Genomic DNA, 20178 nt, shown 5'->3' with positions numbered 1-20178 from the left:
GGATACAACTTGGATGTAGGTATTGTTAGTTTGGGTGAGATATATTGCTTCCCCTGTATCCCCAACACCAGATTGCATAACCAGAAAGTTTTGGGAGTTTTATAGGTGGGAATTCAAGTAGCTCCTAGAATATCTTTTCGACGGATGCATGATATGAGATTGGGGTTCGACGTCTAGTGGTCCGCCTTTCCACGGTTGTTTTTACAGTGGTCTCGTTGTGTCTTAAAGAACCCTTGGCTATGCTGGTTCGGGGACACTTTGTATGTCATGTGCACTGCCTTGTACATGATGGTGCTGTACACTCGAGCCCGTGTGGGCCCCACCACGAAAACTTCAGATGAAATCTCTATCATATGTTTGTTCCGGCTTATTCTGAAAGCCAATCCTTTGTTTTGTTTTGAGTTGTGGTATTCGAGTTGCTTCGATGTCAAGTGTTGATCCATACCTTTCCTAAACGGTATTCTCATATTTCTATGTGATTTCTAATCCTTCTTGATCATCGAGGTCGTCATGTTAATCCTTTTCCAACCGGTGCGCTTCTCTTCGAGATGATCCCATCATTCTCCCCATCCGCAAGATCAACTCTAAGTTTTCTCACCGGTGTTTGTTTCATCCATCCCAAGTTGTCTTTATTTTCCCGCCCTCCCACCCTTTTTCTTCAAGGACTCATATATTTTAATCAAGTATCCATTTATTCATGTGAAGTCACTTCACTCTTTTCAATCAATGTTTTGATCCGATGATCCCTCGTGAAGATGCTCAAGAGCTTCAAGTTCATCATACTTCATTGTTGTTTCTTCTCCGGTGGATCCAATTCAAGCTTTTAGTGTTGATCATATTCCTTTCCTCGTTCCTAATGCTCTCTCATGTCGATGCACCTCTTAATTGCTCACCTCTTGCTATTCATTTGATCCGGAGTGTTTGAACATATCTCAGAAGGCTCGTATTTTCATTCAAGATCCGTTCAAGCTATTTGGAGATTGTTATCTCATTCAAGCTATTTAATTCAACCGGTGCAATCTCTCCTTAAAATCATTTCCAACGGTGTTTTCTTTTGAGTGGGCCCTAACCCACAGGTCTTTTCCCAGGATCTTACCTGACTCTTCTAATTATTCCGGAGCCATTCCTAATTCTTTTCAAAGTGTGACGTAAGAATGAACTTCATCAGTCAGATGTTTTTCCAAGATCAATTTCAAATCATTTTTCATTGTTGGCTCAACCTCTTCGCTTGTCATTCTTCCGGAGTATCTCAGCAATTTTTGTGGTGTTTCTCGTCGTCATTTGAAGACCAAAGAAGAGTTTTTCCTCTAAATCTTGGCCATTCTCTTGAAGATTCATGGTTCTAGCTTCATGCCATCCTCTCATAATTGTTTTCGATTGTCATAATTCTTTTCTTACCATCCGGAGCATTTCATGAGTTGTTTCCATTTCTTTCCTCCGAAGGCCATCATGTCATAATTCTTCGTCCTCACATTTCAGCTCTCGTTATCCAAATCTTACCGGTGCATTGCTCAAGTATTCTTTAATCAGCTCGCGATCTCTTCGTTCTCTTGTATCAAATTCCCTCAAGTATCTTCATTCGTTCTCTAATTCTTACCGGTGATTCACCCCTTTACTTCGTTCATTTTCAATTCTTACGGTGGTTCGTTCAAGTTTCCTCTTCCTTCGTTACCATATCAATTCATTCGTTGTTTCCAAATTCCACAGGTGGTTCCATCTATACCTTCTCGAGTTTATGCTATATCTCTCTTAATTCTTTCAACGGGAATAAGTAGTATGCCAAATCCGTTGCTTGTCATCAATCTAAATTGGTGAAGGATATGCATGACATAAATCTTATTCTTATTTTCCTCAAGGTGATTCAATTCTTTACTTCCGGAGATTATTCATGATGAATAAATTCTTGAGTACAAGTGATTCATCTTTCTTTCCGGAGTTGGTCATCATATCACATTCTCCGTTCTAGTGTTTCATCTTTTCGTTTCCGGAATTCCAAGTTTTCTTGGTTATATCGTTGCAAAGCTCCATCTAAATCATCGCAAGGCTTCACCTTGTGTTTTCAACTTCTTTTTCTTTTCATCATCCTTTTGTTACCGGAGTTCTTCATGGAGGCTCTACATGGTGGTTCAACAAGGATTCTTTTCATTCTTCAATTGTTCTTCAAGATTTCTCTCGAGGTGATGATCCGCCAAGCTATACTCAAAATTAAACATGGTGCTAAACACATGTTTTGTTTTGGGGAGTTCAAGCATTCTTCATCTTGCATTCCGAAGTGCAATCCTTTCTACCTTATCTTTTGAGATGGTGTTATGTCACTCTTGACAATTTCCTTCAAGGTTCATGATTCATATTGTTATCAAGAATGAGGTATTTTAAATCCATCAATCTCTTTGTTGGAGTTATCTTGGGTTATATTTCACCTAAAGCCTTCCATTGGGAATGTTGCTATTTGTGGTGCTTATCATTGATCCAAGCTTTCTCCTTATCCTTCTCGGTGAAAGGGGTTTTTCATCTCTTCGTTGATCTCAAACAAGCAATTGTTTCTCGTTAGTGGCAGAATTTCACCTCAAATGTTGAGATGTTTCCATAAGCCCACTACAAGCTTATTCTTTTCGTTGTTGGTTTTCCAACAACCCCGTTGTAACCATCTTGGAAGGGTGCTTTCCAAGCTCATTTGTGGCACAAGTTGTCATTTTCTTCTCTGTCCCTTTATCCCAACAATCTAACTTCTATTATTTCGTTCCGGAGGCATTGTGATGTTGTGCTCTTCACTCATCATCTCGAATTGTGAAGATCATGTTCTTTTCGTGCTTATCCATTTAACCAGAGTGTTGTGTTCTCATTCAAGTTTTTTCATCTTATCAAGTTTTGCCTCTCTTTCCAACCTGAGTGCTGTCTGAAATCCTTCTAACCCATTATGCCATTCTTTCAATAGTTCCGGAGGCAGTGTGTTGTTGATCTCATCAAGTATCTTCCCATCTTCTCAAGTTCATGTTCTATTCCCTCCATGGTCAACCAGAGTGCTGCCCGAATTCTTCCTCTCTCATCTTGTTTTAACCGGAGTGGTTTCGAATTCTATCTTGTCCATTAACTCTTGATTCATGTCTTCGCAACCTTCAAGTTCTCGTAATGTTCCTTGTTCCTCTTTTCTAACAGATTGTTTGCAATCTTGTTCATCTTTGTTGTTTTCTTTCTTTCATATTTCTCAACCTCTCAAGGTTCGTGGTTTCACTCATTCGTCAAAGAAGCAACTTAGTTTTACCGCTTATCTTCCTCTTCCTTTTCCCTCCGGTGCCATCCTAGATCTCGGGACGAGATCCTCTCGTAGTGGTGGAGTGTTGTAACGCCCCGGATACAACTTTCCATATTCGTAACTCCGACTCTTGCCATTTCCGGCTATGTGATTTTTATTTCCTCCGTGGTTGGGTTTTTGTCTGTTGTTTTGCATTTTGTTCTGGTTATGCATCTCGTCTCATGTCATCATTCACATTGCATTGGCATCGTTTTCATAAAACTTGCATCCGTTCGGGTTCCGCCGGTTCTCTCCGTTGTCCGTTCTGAGCCCGACCACACTCGCACGTGCCCGCGGCACCTCCGAATATTATTTTATAAGTGGCATAAAAATGTTCTTGGAATGGGTTGCAACTTGTCGTGCGGTCTTATTATAGTGTAGACAGGCCGCCTGCCAAGTTTCGTCGCATTCGGAGTCCATTTGATAGCCCAACCGTTAAATATATAGCGGCACCGTTGTCGGTACCTTCGTCGGATGTTTCGGCTTTCGAAACTATCGCCGGGCTGCATTCTCTTCTCTTCCCTCAGCCCAACCATCTCGTCACAGCCCACCTAGGCCTGCCTACCCCCTCCGCTCCGGACCGTCTGATGGCGATCGAACATCTCCGAAACGGAGCAAAACCCCCAAACCCTAGCCAAAATCTGCTATATATGGACCTCCTAGTCCATTTTGGGCAGCCTAACCTCCTCCACCTACCTCTAGCCTCCCCCTCCTCAATTTCCGCACCGGCCCTCTCCTCCTCTGCCACTTGGCGCTGCCCCCGCCGCCAGCCACCACCCAGCGCCGCCACCAAGTCAGCCGCGCCGCCCCCGCGCCCACTCCCTGCCTTCCACGCGTCCCCTGCCCACTTCCCCGCCGCCGCTGGCCCGTCCAAACCCGCGCAGGGCCCGCCAAGCCCATCTGGGCCCGGGTCGGCCTGACCCCGCGCTCGCCGCCGCTACCCTTCGTCCCGAGCCGCTAGCTCGATCCGGCCTCGTCGGGAGCGTTCGCCACCGCCCTCTGGCCGAAGCCACCTCGCCGGACTACTCCAGCCGTCGCCGGAGCCGCCCTCTCTGCCGTCCCAGGTCGCCGCCCCCGCCATCTTCCTCCCTGCGTCTCCTCTCTCCCTCACCCGGCTCCTCTCTCTCTCCTCGCAGGGACTGCCACCGCCCGAGGATGCTCCGCCCGTCGCCGGCTAGCCTCGCCGTCGCCGGGAACGGGTCCCCGGCCACGACCTCCACCGGATCCGGCCACCTGCGGCCCCGTTCCGGCCTCCCAGCGCCTCCCCATCGCCGTTGACCGCCGGCCGCCGCCGCCCCTGGTCCGGCTCGCGACCGATCTATTCCTGGAGGACGACGCCTCCGTTCGCCGCGCCCGCGTGGGCCCGGCCCAGCAGCGCCCAGCGCGCCAGGCCCAGCCGAAGCTAGCCAGGCCCAGCGCCCCTTCCAGCCTGCCAGGCCTCTCCACCGACCGGCCCATGAGGCCTCGTGAGCAGCCCCGCCCCCGTGCACTGTTGGCCCAGCCAGTTTCGGCCCGTGGTGTTTTTTTTCCTGCGCTGCGATTTGTCTATTATTCCAGTGATTATCAGTTTTACAGAAAACCCCCTAGATTTCATGCATTAATAACGTCATAACCGTGCATCGGATTAAAATGTTTTATATATGTAAAATGCTCAGAAAATTGTGTAGATTAATAATATGTCATTTTCATCCCATGTTAAAATGTTTAACTTGTTGTTTATTTAAATTTGCTTATATGCCATGTTAAAATGATTTATTTCATAACTAAATAACCGTAGCTCGGATTTTAATAAACTGTATATGTAAATGGGGTGGAAAAATGCCTAGTTTAACATGGTGCACTTTGTTTTGCTGTTTAACAACATTAAAATTGTGTTTAGGGCAGAACAGTACCGGATTCATAAATATGCATATGAGGTTTTCCGGAATTGTTGTTTGTTGTTTCCGGCCTCATTTAAACTTGCCTAGATAGGTAGTTTCATTATGTTTCACCCCCTTGCCATGCTAATAAAATTTAATATTGCTGGGTACATAACCGAGATCAAACTAAATAATTGTTGTGGTGTTTTGTCAATATGCAACTCGTTGCATATTGAGCTCCATTTAACTTGTAGTATTGTTTGTTGCACTTTGCCATGCCATGACTCATTAACCGGACATGCATCATACTTAATTGTGCATCATGCCATGTTTATGTGATGGGTGTTTACCATGTTGTTGGTTTCTTTCCGGTATTGCTTCTTAGTTTCGGTAATGTTGCGATTGAGAGGATTCGTTCGACTATGTTCGCTTGTCTTCTTCATGGACTCGTTCTTCTTCCTAGCTGGATTTCAGGCAAGATGACCGCTACCCTGGGTCTCACTACTATCATTGCCATGCTAGTTGTTTCGTTCTATCGCTATGCTGCGCTACCTATCACCTGTTTATCAAGCCATCCCAAATTGCCATGAACCTCTAACCTTTGACACCTTTCCTATGCAAACCATTGTTTGGCTATGTTACCGCTTTTGCTCAGCCCCTCTTATAGCGTTCTAGTTGCAGGTGAAGTTGAAGATTTCTCCATGGTGGACAGGATTTTGGTTGGGATATCACAATATCTCTTATATTATTAATGCATCTATATATTTGGTAAAGGGTGGAAGGCTCGGCATTTTGCCTGGTGTTTTGTTCCACTCTTGCCGCCCTAGTTTCCGTCATACTGGTGTTATGTTCCCGGATTTTGCGTTCCTTACGCGGTCGGGTGATTTATGGGACCCCCTCGACAGTTCGCTTTGAATAAAACTCCTCCAGCAAGGCCCAACATTGGTTTTACCATTTGCCTCACCACCACCTACTTTTCCCTTGGGAGTCGCTCTCTCGAGGGTCATCTTTATTATAGCCCCCCCCCCGGGCCAGTGCTTGTCTAAGTGTTGGTCCGAACTAGAGCCCTTTGCAGCGCCCCCTCAGGGAAACTTGAGGTCTGGTTTTAGTTGTACGGATTGCTCATCCGGTGTTGCCCTGAGAACGAGATATGTCCACCTCCTATCAGGATTGTCGGCGCATCGGGTGGCTTTGCTGGTCTTGTTTTACCATTGTCGAAATGTCTTGTAAACCGGGATTCCGAGTCTGATCGGGTCTTCCTGGGAGAAGGTCTATTCCTTCGTTGATTGCGAGAGCTTGTCATGGGCTAAGTTGGGACACCCCTGCAGGGTATAATCTTTCGAAAGCCGTGCCTGCGGTTATGGGCAGATGGGAATTTGTTAATGTCCGGTTGTAGATAACTTGACACCAGATCCGAAATAAAACGCATCAACCGCGTGTGTAGCCGTGATGGTCTCTTCTCGGTGGAGTCCGGGAAGTGAACACGGTTTCTGGGTTATGCTTGACGTAGGTAGGAGTTCAGGATCACTTCTTGATCATTGATAGCTTCACGACCGTTCCTTTTTCTCTCTTCTCGCTCTTATTTGCGTATGTTAGCCACCATATCATGCTTAGTCGCTGCTGCAGCCTCACCACTTTACCCCTTCCATTCCCTTTAAGCTTTGCTAGTCTTGATACCCATGGTAATGGGATTGCTGAGTCCTCGTGGCTCACAGATTACTACAACAATAGTCGCAGGTACAGGTTGTGTGATGATCATGACGCGAGAGCCATGCTTGCTTGCGTTGAGTTCTTCTTCTGCTTCTTCGATCAGGGGATAGGTTCTAGGTCGGCAGCCTGGGCTAGCAGGGTGGATGTCGTTTGAGTTTCTGTTTATGTTTCATCCGTAGTCGGATGTTGCCCTTATGTATTGTGATGTTTTATTCGTGTGGCATTGTATGCCTCTTGTATGTATCCCCATCTATTATGTAATGTTGATGTAATGATATCCACCTTGCAAAAGCGTTTCAATATGCGGATCTATCCTTGGTGGGACCTTCGAGTTCCTTTTGGATAGGGTCGCATATTGGGCGTGACAGATCGCCGTAGAAATTGTAGCCCCCGAGGCGGTGTCCAACCATCCGTCCTCGATTGGCGTAGTCAGCTCCGAGCTAAGGGTCGGAGCGGACACCTGAGCGGCCTTCTGGACACTGCCCGGCGGTAGAGCTAGATAATGCCCCTCATGATAGTGCGGCGTGCTCAGCCGCGGCTCGAATCCGTCGAAGATCAAGTGTCCGCGGATGTCAGCCGTGTAGTTCAAACTTCCAAATCTGACCTGATGGCCAGGGGCGTAGCTTTCGATCTGCTCCAGATGGCCAAGTGAATTGGCCCGCAGTGCAAAGCCTCCGAATACGAAGATCTGTCCGGGGAGAAAAGTCTCACCCTGGACCGCGTCGTTGTTGATGATCAAAGAAGCCATCGGGCCTAAAGGTGACGACACAAAGGAACTCTCAATGAAAGCACCAATGTCTGTGTCAAAACCGGCGGATCTCGTGTAGGGGGTCCCGAACTATGCGTCTAGGCGGATGGTAACAGGAGACAAGGGACATGATGTTTTTACCCAGGTTCGGGCCCTCTCGATGGAGGTAAAACCCTACTCCTGCTTGATTAATATTGATGATGTGGGTAGTACAAGAGTAGATCTACCACGAGATCAGAGAGGCTAAACCCTAAAAGCTTGCCTATGGTATGATTGTTGTTCGTCCTATGGACTAAAACCCTCCGGTTTATATAGACACCGGAGAGTGCTAGGGTTAAATAGAGTCGGTTACAATGGGAGGAGATCTACATATCCGTATCGCCAAGCTTGCCTTCCACGCCAAGGAAAGTCCCATCCGGACACGGGACAAAGTCTTCAACATTGTATCTTCATAGTCCGGGAGTTCGGCCAAAGGTCATAGTCCGGCCATCCGGACACCCCCTAATCCAGGACTCCCTCAACCACGCCGAGAGAACTTCTAGAATTTCTTCAGGAGCATTGCTAGCTCCTGGCTCAGTTCTTCAGGATCACTAAGGCCGCTACCAGAATCTTCACCTTCAGATTCAGAGATTGCCTTGGCCTTCAATGCGCGTGATTTTCCATAGCTCGGCCCATAGAGGTCTCTCTTCTCAGCAAGCTGGAATTCATGAGTATTTAGCCTCTCGAGGATATCAGCAGGATCTAGTGACTTGTAATCTCCTCGTTCTTGAATCATCCGTGCAAGGGTATTGAATGAGGAATCAAGTGATCTCAACAATTTCTTCACCACCGCATGGTCGGTGATGTTAGTGACACCAAGTTCTTGAAGCTCATTTGAGATGTCAGTGAGGCGATCGAAGGTTTGCTGAACATTTTCGTTGTCGAGTCTTTTGAAGCCATTGAAGAGATTGCGAAGAACATCAACTCGGGAGTCATGTTGTTTGGAGACTCCTTCGTTGACCTTGGACAGCCTGTCCCAGATCAGCTTTGCTATTTCCAAAGCACTCACTCTGTCGTACTGTCCTTTCTCAGATGGCCACATATGATATTCTTCGCTTGAGAATCGAGTTGCTTGAATCTCTTCACATCAACAACATTCATAGATGGAGTGACAGAGGGAACACCATTTTCCACAACATACCAGAGATTGTTATTAATTGCCTCAAGATGCATGCGCATCTTATTCTTCCAGTAGGGGTAGTCCATCCCATCGAAGGTAGGACACCCAGCCAAGACCTTGATCATTCCTGCAGTCAACATAACTAAAACTCCAGGTGGTTAAACCAAAACCACATAGAACAAGGGAGTACCTTGCTCTGATACCAATTGAAAGTGTGTTATATCGACTAGAGGGGGGTGAATAAGCGATTTTTACAAATTCGTCACTGAGGAATTTCTAGGTGAAAACATTCCTAAGTAACGACACACTAGCAGCGGAATAAGTACTCAGGTAAAAGCATAATAGAGCAAAAGCATAGTCATCATGATGAAATGAAAGCAAGCACAGAGTACAGATAGCGTGAAAACAGGATAAGCAGGCTGAAGACTATGTGACTAAAGAAATAGGATTGAGGAAATAGAGAAAGTCTTCAGTCAAAGTCTTCAAACAGTAATGATCAGTTTCATCAACACATGAATGAGTAAATGAAAGGGATGAGGAAATAAAACCAGTTGGCTTGATGAAGATAATGATTTGGTAGACCAGTTCCAACTGTTGTGACAGTTGTACGTCTGGTTGGAGTGGCTGGGTATTTAAAGCTGAGGACACACAGTCCTCACTGTATTCTCCTTGAGCTAAAGTCACACAGACCTCGCCCAATCACTCGTGGTAAGTCTTCAAGTGACTTCCAAACCTTCACAGACTTGGTCACTCAGCGATCCACAATTCCTCTTGGACGCTCAGACCATGACGCCTAACCGTCTAGAGGATGCACAATCCTCAAAGGTAACAAGCGTCGGTTCCACACAGGAACAATCTCTTCAGTGATGCTCAATCACTTTGGGTTGTAGGTGTTTGGGTTTTGGTTTTTTCCTCACTTGATGATTTTCGCTCAAAGTCCTCGGAGGATGGGATGCTCTCAATAACAAGTGTCAGTTTCTTCAGAGCAGCCAACCAGCTAGTGGTTGTAGGGGCGGCTATTTATAGCCTAGGGAGCAGCCCGACATGATAAGACATAAATGCCCTTCAATGGTATGACCGTTAGGTGGGTAGATATTTTGGGATAGCTGGCGCGTAGCACAACAATGATTGGATATTTGAGGATCAAATTCTGCAGGGCTATCATGTTCCCCACTGTCGGTGTCAAAACCGACAGATCTCGGGTAGGGGGTCCCGAACTGTGCGTCTAAGGTTGATGGTAACAGGAGGCGGGGGACATGATGTTTATCCAGGTTCAGGCCCTCTCTATGGAGGTAATACCCTACTTCCTACTTGATTGATCTTGATGAATATGAGTATTACAAGAGTTGATCTACCACGAGATCGTAATGGCTAAAACCCTAGAAGTCTAGCATGTATGATTATGATTGCCTCTACGGACTAAGCCCTCCGGTTTATATAGACACCGGCGGGGACTAGGGTTGTACAACGTCGGTTACAGAAAAAGGAATCTTCGTATCGGGGCGCCAAGCTTGCCTTCCACACCAAGGAGAGTCCCATCCGGACACAGGTGAGAGTCTTCGGTCTTGTATCTTCACAGCCCATCAGTCCGGCCCATGTCAATAGGCCGGACGTCCGAGGACCCCTTAATCCAGGACTCCCTCACTCACTGTGTAGGCAATCCGCACTGGTGAATTCCTAACTCCTCAGTCAGAACAAATTCCTCAGAGACTAGAAGATCTTCATCTCTGTCACTGAAGAAATTGACTGAACTGATATGAGATTTCCAATGGCTTCACTCGAAGGGATTGGGTAGGTGTAGGATTTGAGTTGAGCATCACTTGGAAATCACTTTCCTTAGTATTACCTCGACCCCCTTTAACAGTACGGTGTTTCCTATGACTCAAGAAAGAGAAAATGAAACTACGAAAACAAAAGTCTTCACGCCTCGTAATCCTCGCATGAATATCCAAGTCTTCAAGGTTACACCAATGTCTTCACTTTCAAAGTCTTTAGGAGAACCAAAGTCTTCAGCTGAAGACATACATTTTTAGGGGTCGACTATCATCGTAAATATCAAACTCCTCATCGACTTATAGAGCCTGTGTACACTCACAAACATATTAGTCCCTTAACCTATAAGTCTTCAATAACCAAAATCACTAAGGGGCACTAGATGCACTTACAACAACACTAGCACCACTTTCGATCAAGGGACTCTATTCATCAATGCTGGGCACCATCAACGACGAATGCCAAAAGTGGCCCGGATGCTTGGAAAATGTTGGTCCTATGAACCCGAGTGGTTGTGGTGATAGTGACTTGGTAGTCCTTTGCTACTTGTGTGTGTTTTCTCTACATTGCGCAAATATTGAAATGTTCCCTAATTTGATGATGACATCTTGGTTGTTTCCTTGTAGAAAATGATTGCGCAAGGATTATTTCGAGAGGAACAACAAGGGAGAGAAGAGGAAGAAGAAAGGAAAAGCTTTCACTTTCCCTCAATGCTACAAAGAGCTCAAGGATGAGGAGAAGTGGAAAACTAGAGAAATTTATGATGCTTCAAAGAAGAAAAGTGTGGTGGTGAAGGATGATGAAGATGGCAATGGTGAGGAGAGAAGGATCCCCACTCCTCTCTCAGCGACTAAATCATATAGTGCGGATGGATGTAAAAAAGTGAAGAGATCCAGGGCCAGAGACAATGATCTTAAAGAAGGATATGACACCATTATCATTGCGATGAAAAAGTATGTCGAAGAAAAGAAATGTTGGAGTTAAAAGAAATGGATGAGAGGGGAGAAGTCGAGCGATGGAGGAGAGGGCGGTGGCCAAGGAGAGGTTGGCGACGGTCGAGGAGAGAAAGGTTGTGCTAGAGGAGAGGAAGGCGGCGGCCGAAGAGCTCAAGATGATTGAGGAAAAGTCACTCAAGTTTATGTTCATGGACACAACTAGCCTTGTTCCCAAAGCAAAGGCGTATGTCGAGCTTTGTCGCGATGAAATGATCATGAAGAAGCAAATGCTTATGAGAAGTATGATGAGAGAAGTCATAGATGAAATGGGGGGAGGAATGGGAGGTGCCATGAGTGGAATGGGAGGAGAAATGGGAGGTGCCAAAAACGGTGGAACGGGCGGCTACATGAACATGATGGGAGGTGCCATGAAAGGTGCATTTGGTGGCAACATGGATGGTGGCTTCGGTGGCATGGCCGATGGCTTTGAAGGCAACGTGGGCGGCATGGGAGGTGGCTTCGACAGCAACATGAGTGGCATGAGAGGTGACTTTGGTGGCAACATAAGCGGCATGTGAGGTGGCTTGGGTGGCAACATGAGCGACATGGGTGGTGGCTTCGGCGACAACATGAGTGGCATGGAAAGTGGCTTTGATGCAAACATGAACGACACGGGAGGTAGCAATGAAGGTGCTTCCGGTGGAGGTCACGGCACTGAGACGTCAACGCATGAAAACGTCAATAAAAAAGCCATTGATGATGATGAAGCCACCATCCACAATGTGACTAATTAGAACGGAGAGGACGAGCATTGAGTGATATGTCCAGTGTTATGCTTGTGTGCATTTTAATTTGTTGGACCAAGAACTTTGTTTGAGATGATGCACTTTTGGTTGTAGGATTTCAAACTTTATTGATATGATGTACTTTTGGTTGTAAAATTTTGAAAATATTCAAATTCTTTTTCATGTTCAGCTGCGGCTGTCGGCTGTAGAGCAACCGCTCGGCCCTCGGCCGGTTATACATCTTCAATTTGCTTTATCTACTGAAGTTTAACTTTTACATCGTCAATGTACATCATCTGTTGGAGTTGTCTCTTTTTTATTGTAAAAATGCACTTTTCATGAAGTAAATTATATAACACCTTGTTTTACATCTCTGAAATGCAACAGAAGATTCTCTAAAGATGGCACCTATTATTTCAAAAGCAATTCTGGAAGTGCACGCACCAACCCATTTGTGGAAATAAACAACAAATCACGACTTCACGTCGCTGGAAGCTTGTAGGTAACCAAACGACACGCGTATGGTGTGTTCGGAAGCACTAAGCGGCGGCGCCCAGCTGGCTGCCGGCGACGTCGATGACGAAGCGGTATCTCACGTCGTTCCTCTCCAGCCGCTCGACCGCCGTATTAACGTAGTCCATCTTGACGACCTCGACGTCGGCGGTGATGCCGTGCTTCCCCGCGAAGTCCAGCATCGCCTGGCAGCTGCCGATGCTGCCCACGAGGTTCCCGGCCACGCGCTTGCCGCCACCGATGATGGCGTAGGCAGGAAGCTCCAGCGGCGTGCTGGGCGCGCCCACCACCACCAGCTGCCCCCTCGGCTTTAGCAGCTCCAGAAGCGGCACGATCGGGTGCCCCGCCGACACCGTGTCGATGATGCCGTCCATCGTGCCGGCCGCCGCCTGCACCCGAAAACGTAGGCGCGTCAATGGCTCTCGTCCCGTGCCAAGAATCACGTGTCACACGCACGAAGGGTCAGTTAATGGAAGGAAGCAACTGAAACAAGACGTAACCTTCATTTGCTCGGGGTCCTGGCTGACCAAGAACGCGTCGGCGCCGAGCCGCTCGACGGCCTCCTCCCGCTTCCTCGGCGACGAGCTGATCACGGTGACGGTCATCCCGAACGCCTTGCCGAACTTGACGGCCATGTGGCCGAGGCCCCCGAGGCCGACCACGCCCAGGTGCTTCCCCGGCGCGTTGAGGCCGAACTCCATCATGGGGCTGTACACCGTGACGCCGGCGCAGAGCAGCGGCGCCGCCCCGTCCAGGGGAAGGCCCTCCGGGACGCGGACGACGTAGCCCTGGTCGACGACGAGGACGTTGGAGAAGCCGCCCTGGGTGGTGGCGCCGTCGTAGTCCACGGCGTTGGAGGTGAGCACGAGCGTGGGGCAGTGGTTCTCGTGCCCGCTGCCGCAGCTCACGCAGGAGCGGCAGGAGTCGACGAAGTAGCCCACGCCCACCGCGTCCCCGGCCTTGAAGTTCTTGACGCCGGGGCCAACCTCGGTGACGACGCCAACAATCTCATGCCTGCGCCGCATGACATGAATCCATCATTAGTTTGTACTACTAGAAATTTGGAGGAGGCAAATCGTCGGATGATGCTTGGTAAGGTTCACCCACCCGGGGACGACGGGGTAGAGGGCGTTGCCCCACTCGTTCTTGGCGATGTGGAGGTCGGTGTGGCAGATCCCGCAGAAGAGCACTTTGATCGTGACATCGTCGTCCTTCAGAGCCCTGCTATCATGCATCACGTAGGGGGATTCGTCAGATCGGCGCAAGAAGCAGAGGTGCATTATAGGGACTTGACTGGAATACTGGATAGAGGAAGACGACCTTCGTGAGAAGCTGTAGGGGGAGAGGACACCGGACGTGTCCCTCGCCGCCCAACCGATAGCAGGCATGCCTTTCGCCATTGATGACCGCTTGCTCTGCTTCTTCGGTCCTAGCACTTCGATTTCCTGCTCTAAAATCCGGATATTACTACCAAGCCGCGAGGTTGGGGATAAATAGGCAAGCTGACGAGTTGGATTGGACGTCAGACGCTACGTGTGTAGGGCATGGACGTCAGCTACTATGTACTCCAGCTACAGTGGTGCGGTATCAAATGGGAAACACATGCTCACATAGTTTACTCCCAAGTCCAAGTCCCAACCCTACCTTCGCCGCAGCCACCGGGAAGGGGGGCTCGTGCTGCTCAACTGTAAACCTACACACCTTTTTTTTGGAGGGACCTACTCATCAATTATTAAGCGGTCCATTCGATGTGGGGTCAATGATCGTTGGCTGGCATTTCAAAAGAAAAAGAAATGATCGTCGGCCGGCGAATGATTCGACATGTCTCGTGATAACGGACGATCCAGCGAAGACGAACCCTACCTACCACAACTTTTAGCTAACAACCCGATTCATGAGAAGAGAAAGAATATCTAAATTTATTGGTACTCCAACTGATTGTTACTGCAACTCGTTACCTAAACAGGGATGATTCGGAATCTTGCCACATGATCAGTTGAGCTTGTGAAGTAGAGTACCTATCGGTCGACTTGATTGTACTATAATCCTATCTATCCGTGATCTTATTACTATATACAGTCGCTCTGAACCTTTTTTCTTGAATCGTATTAATAAATGCATGATTCGTTTGAGGTGCTCCGAGTTGTATGGTACTCTAATGTCCCTAGTCGTAGAGGATGGGAAGTGTTAGTGTGGTGGGGGTTGTCTGAAGACTAATATTTCTAACAGCGGATGGCCACACTAACAGGTCAGTGGACAGGGAGATGTCAACAACCTAAGGGCATCTTCAACAGATCCCCTAAAACCAATTAGAGAAGTAAAAAAAACGACTTACTCCTCTAAATCAGACCTAGTCGATCCCCTAAAACCTTTAGGTGAGAAAATATTTTACTCCGAGCGGCCGCCGAGGGGTAAAATTACTCGCCCTCCGAGTCACCAAGTAAACCATCTCCTGTCCCCACTCGCCTCACCGCAAATCGCAACCCATGCCACCCAATCCCCTCCCGCGTCACACTCCACCACCTACACGCCGACGACAATGGTTCAATCCGAACGCCGCTGCTCCCTGCCGCCCATCCGTAGCACTCGGCCGACGGATCCACGCGACACCATTTCCTCTTCATGCGACGACGATAGCGACGACCCCGCCAATGATCAGAGGTTTGCGCAAAAGGGAGTGGAAGGAGCTCGTGGAAGAATCAGACTAGGTTTAAATTTCTAGCTAGAATTGTGAATTTAGTTTAAATTTATGTAAAATATTTAGAATTTGCACCGAATGTGGTTTAAGTATGTTTTATGTACTAGTTTGAACCTAATTCACAAGAAATTTGTGTTAATATGCCTTTCGAATTTATTACTTCGTTAAGTTTGGGGTTTTGCCTAGAAACAACATTTCTTAGAGGAGCAAATGTGCTCCTCTAAAGTTTACGCCGCCGTTTACTCTAAAATTTAGGGGATCGGCTAGAGTGCCCTAATAGATGTAGCTGGACTGTTGAAGTTGGGAACTCCGAGTTGGACTTGAACTATTCGAGACACAACGGGTTATGTAGTGGTGGGCGCACGGCAGATGCCAAAGGATGGCTAAAAAGAGGGACATGCTTGAGGGCACCGGTGGGCTCCAGAGGCGAGGTCTTCATGAGCGAGCGAGGGACGCAAGACATACCCAGGTTCGGGGCTCTCCGGTGAGATAATACCCCTAGTCCCGCCGAGAGTGGTTTACCAATGGAGCGTGTAATAGTACAGAGTTGCTCATGGAGCTGTTTGGGGGAGGAAGGATGGCAGGCCAATGCGTAGGCTGCTCCTTCTCCTTGTGTGTTTGAGTGTGCATGGGTGTGCTGCTAGCGGTTGTCCAGCCAAGTGCTCGCCTGTGTACGTGGAGGGCTCCTGGGGGTTTTATAGGTCAACCCCCCAAGGTTACAATGGTAAAGTTATAAGGCCATGGGGCCGGGATGTCAGCGTCTGAGAAGCCGGCGCTGGGACCCGCCGGGTACTAGGGAGTGCCGGATTCTCCGGGCGCAGGCCCCGTGCGCTGGGGGGCACTGGTGCCCATCTAGTCGTGCCTCGTGGAGTGGTTGAGCCGGCTCGGCTACAGTGGTGCGTCGCCTGGTCGCCATCGGCTTTGCGTCAGTGGAACTGGATTCCACTGTTGCCATGCCGACCTTGGTCGGCGGGGTAGGTGGGGCACTGTTGCCACGCTCGCCCTGGTCAGTGGAGTTGGTGGGCCACTTTAGCCATGCTCATCTCCCTTATAGGGACTTGATCCGTCGTACGCCCCAGATGGGACGGGAGCTGACCCACGGCTGGGTTGAGGAGGTCGTGGTCTTGGCGGGGTCGTCCGGCACGTGCCAACAGGCTCGTCCAGGCTGAGGGGCTTGGCCGGGTTGAGGAACCTGGCCAAGGACGAGCCGGATTGAGGGGCGATGCCAGCCCCGATGTATTTGAAAAGGATCCGGGTTCCGTTGCCTGCCCAGGGTTCATCCCCCGACAAGTTGTCCATCATCTTGTAGTCTCGAGTTCGATGCATATGGCATATCCTAAGACTTGAGGTCGTCGCATGATCCCAAACCAGAGCCTCAACATCCATCGTGCTTACCCCTTTATATAGCCATGGTCGCCCTCTTCCATATCCCCCCAAAACCTCGCTGGATTCCCCTAGGGCGCAGCGAATTGAGGTCGCCATTGCCTCCAATGTCGCTGTCGTGTGCCATTGATTCTGGTGAGAATCAAGGCTCCTCGAGCCATTTCTTTTTTTCATCTCATCTATGCACCCTGGTGCACAATTCTGACACCCAGTACATTCCCAAGCTGACCCTAGAGCATGTCGACAACCACACCGATTGCTAATGCCGCGACGTCGTTTCCGGCAAGGTGAGCTTTGAAGGAAATATGCCCTAGAGGCAATAATAAAGTTATTATTTATTTCCTCATATCATGATAAATGTTTATTATTCATGCTAGAATTGTATTAACCGGAAACATAATTGATGTCTACAACACAACCTTCTTCTTGTAGACGTTGTTGGGCCTCCAAGTGTAGAGGTTTGTAGGACAGTAGCAAATTTCCCTCAAGTGGATGACCTAAGGTTTATCAATGCGTGTGAGGCGTAGGATGAAGATGCTCTCTCTCGAGCAACCCTGCAACCAAATAACAAAGAGTCTCTTGTGTCCCCAACACACCCAATACAATGGCAAATTGTATAGGTGCACTAGTTCGGCGAAGAGATGGTGATACAAGTGCAATATGGATGGTAATATAGGTTTTTTGTAATCTGAAAATATAAAAACGGCAAGGTAACTAATGATAAAAGTGATCGTAAACGGTATTGCAATGGTAGGAAACAAGGCATAGGGTTCATACTTTCACTAGTGCAAGTTCTCTCAACAATAATAACATAATTGAATCATATAACTATCCCTCAACATGCAACAAAGAGTCACTCCAAAGTCACTAATAGCGGAGAACAAACAAAGAGATTATGGTAGGGTATGAAACCACCTCAAAGTTATCCTTTCTGTTCTATCTATTCAAGAGTCCATGGTAAAATAACATGAAGCTATTCTTTCCGTTCAATCTATCATAGAGTTCATACTAGAATAACACCTTAAGACACAAATCAACCAAAACCCTATTGTCACCTAGATACTCCATTGTCACCTCAAGTATCCGTGGGCATGATTATATGATATGCATCACACAATCTTAGATTCATCTATTCAACCAACACAAAGTACTTCAAAGAGTGCCCCAAAGTTTCTACCGGAGAGTCAAGACAAAAACGTGTGCCAACCCCTATGCATAAGTTAACAAGGTGAACCCGCAAGTTGATCACCAAAACATACATCAAGTGGATCATGTGAATATCCCATTGTCACCATAGATAAGCACGGCAAGACATACATCAAGTGTTCTCAAATCCTTAAAGACTGAATCCGATAAGATAACTTCAAAGGGAAAACTCAATCCATTACAAGAGAGTAGAGGGGGAGAAACATCATAAGATCCAACTATGATAGCAAAGCTCGTGATACATCAAGATCGTGCCATAGAGAGAACACGAGAGAGATTGAGATCAAACACATAGCTACTGGTACATACCCTCAGTCCCGAGGGTGAACTACTCCCTCCCTGTCATGGAGAGCGCCGGGATGATGAAGAAGGCCACCGGTGAGGGATTCCCCCTCCAGCAGGGTGCCGGAACAAGCTCCCGAGAGGTTTTTGGTGGCTACAGAGGCTTGCGGCGGCGGAACTCCCGATCTATCTTGTTCTTTGATGGTTTTAGGGTATATGGGAATATATAGGTGAAAGAAGTCGGTCGAGGGAGCCACGAGGGGCCCACGAGGGTGGAGGGCGCGCCCAGGGGGTTGGGCGTGCCCCCCTATCTCGTGGCCTCGTCGAAGCTTCCCTGGCTTGCACTCCAAGTTCTCTGGATTGCTTTAGTCCAAAAATAAGTTTCCCGAAGGTTTCATTCCGTTCGGACTCCGTTTGATATTCCTTTTCTTCGAAACACTGAAATAGGCAAGAAAACAGCAATATGCGCTGGGCCTCCGGTTAATAGGTTAGTCCCAAAAATAATATAAAAGTGTAAAGTAAAGCCCATAAACATCCAAGACGGGTAATATAATAACATGGAACAATCAAAAATTATAGATACGTTGGAGACGTATCAAGCATCCCCAAGCTTAATTCATGTTCGTCCTCGAGTAGGTAAATGATAAAAACAGATTTTTTTGATGTGGAATGCTAGCTAGCATAGTTCTCAATGTAATTTTCTTTATTGTTGCATGATTGTTCAGATCCAAATGATTCAAGATAAAAGCTTATAAAACATAAAAAATAATAATACTCGAAGCATACTAACAAATAATCATGTCTTATCAAAATAGCATAGCCAAAGAAAGCTTATCCCTACAAAATCATATAGTTAGGCCATGCTTTATTTTCATTACACAAAATACTCCCATCATGCATAGCCCCGGTTTCAGCCAAGCAATTGGTTCATACTTTTTAACACGCTTCATCTTTTTCAACTCTTACGCAATACATGAGTGCAAGCCATGGACATAGCACTCTGGTGGTAAGGTGGTGGTTGTGAGGACAAAAAAGGGAGAAGATAGTCTCACATAAACTAGGCATATCAATGGGCTATGGAGATGCCCATCAATATATATCAATGTGAGTGAGTAGGGATTGCCATGCAACGGATGCACTAGAGCTATAAATGTATGAAAGCTCAACAAAAGAAACTAAGTGCGTGTGCATCCAACTTGCTTGCCCACGAAGACCTAGGGCATTTTGAGGAAGCCCATCATTGGAATATACAAGCCAAGTTCTACAATGAAAAATTCTCACTAGTAGCTTTCCTGAAAGGGAGATCGGTCTCCTCGATCGTTCCCTCAAGTGATCGGTCTCTCCTCGTCAACCTTGTTCTGAGTTGGGCTCCTATACCAATCCAATTTCCTACAACTGGGATCTGAAACCCGGATCCATGAAAGTGACAACACAAGAGACTCTCTATCATGAAGATCATGGTGCTATTTGGAAGCACAAGTGTGGAAAAGAGATAGTAGCATTGTCCCTTCTCTATTTTTCTCTCATTTTCTTTATTTTTTTATTTGGCCTTTCTCTTTTTTTTATTTGGTGGGCTCTTTGGCCTCTTTTTTTCTCTTTTTAAGTCCAAAGTCTCATCCCGACTTGTGGGGGAATCATAGTCTTCATCATCCTTTCCTCACTTGGGACAATGCTCTAATAATGAAAATCATCACACTTTTATTAATTTACAACTCGAGAATTACAACTCAACACTTAGAACAAAATATGACTCTATATGAATGCCTCTGGTGGTGTACAGGGATATGCAATTAATCAAGAATGACATGTATGCAAATTATGATGGTGGCCTTGCC

General features: G+C 47.2%; 1 protein-coding gene across 1 annotated transcript; it reads right to left on the bottom strand.

The window, feature by feature from the left end:
- Window positions 1-12560: 12560 nt before the first annotated feature.
- On the bottom strand, window positions 12561-14396 carry LOC123111968 (probable cinnamyl alcohol dehydrogenase 8D). Its single transcript, XM_044532849.1, has 4 exons — window positions 14095-14396; window positions 13882-13995; window positions 13275-13788; window positions 12561-13163 (listed from the first exon to the last, which is right to left on the bottom strand). The coding sequence occupies exons 1-4, from the start codon at window positions 14172-14174 to the stop codon at window positions 12801-12803; spliced, it is 1071 nt and encodes a 356-aa protein (XP_044388784.1). The 5' UTR covers window positions 14175-14396; the 3' UTR covers window positions 12561-12800.
- Window positions 14397-20178: the final 5782 nt, after the last annotated feature.

This window comes from Triticum aestivum, chromosome 5B (genome assembly GCF_018294505.1).
Source record: "Triticum aestivum cultivar Chinese Spring chromosome 5B, IWGSC CS RefSeq v2.1, whole genome shotgun sequence".
In the NCBI taxonomy this organism is placed as follows: domain Eukaryota; kingdom Viridiplantae; phylum Streptophyta; class Magnoliopsida; order Poales; family Poaceae; genus Triticum; species Triticum aestivum.
This window is presented reverse-complemented; position numbering and strand designations above follow the sequence as displayed.

Excerpts from the sequence above, each read along its gene's own strand:
- LOC123111968 (XM_044532849.1), bottom strand. The coding sequence starts at position 14,174 with ATGGCGAAAGGCATGCCTGCTATCGGTTGGGCGGCGAGGGACACGTCC. Across the intron at positions 13,789-13,881 it reads CTCTACCCCGTCGTCCCCGG|GCATGAGATTGTTGGCGTCG; the intron begins GTGGGTGAACCT and ends CATGCGGCGCAG. Across the intron at positions 13,164-13,274 it reads AGGACCCCGAGCAAATGAAG|GCGGCGGCCGGCACGATGGA; the intron begins GTTACGTCTTGT and ends TTTCGGGTGCAG.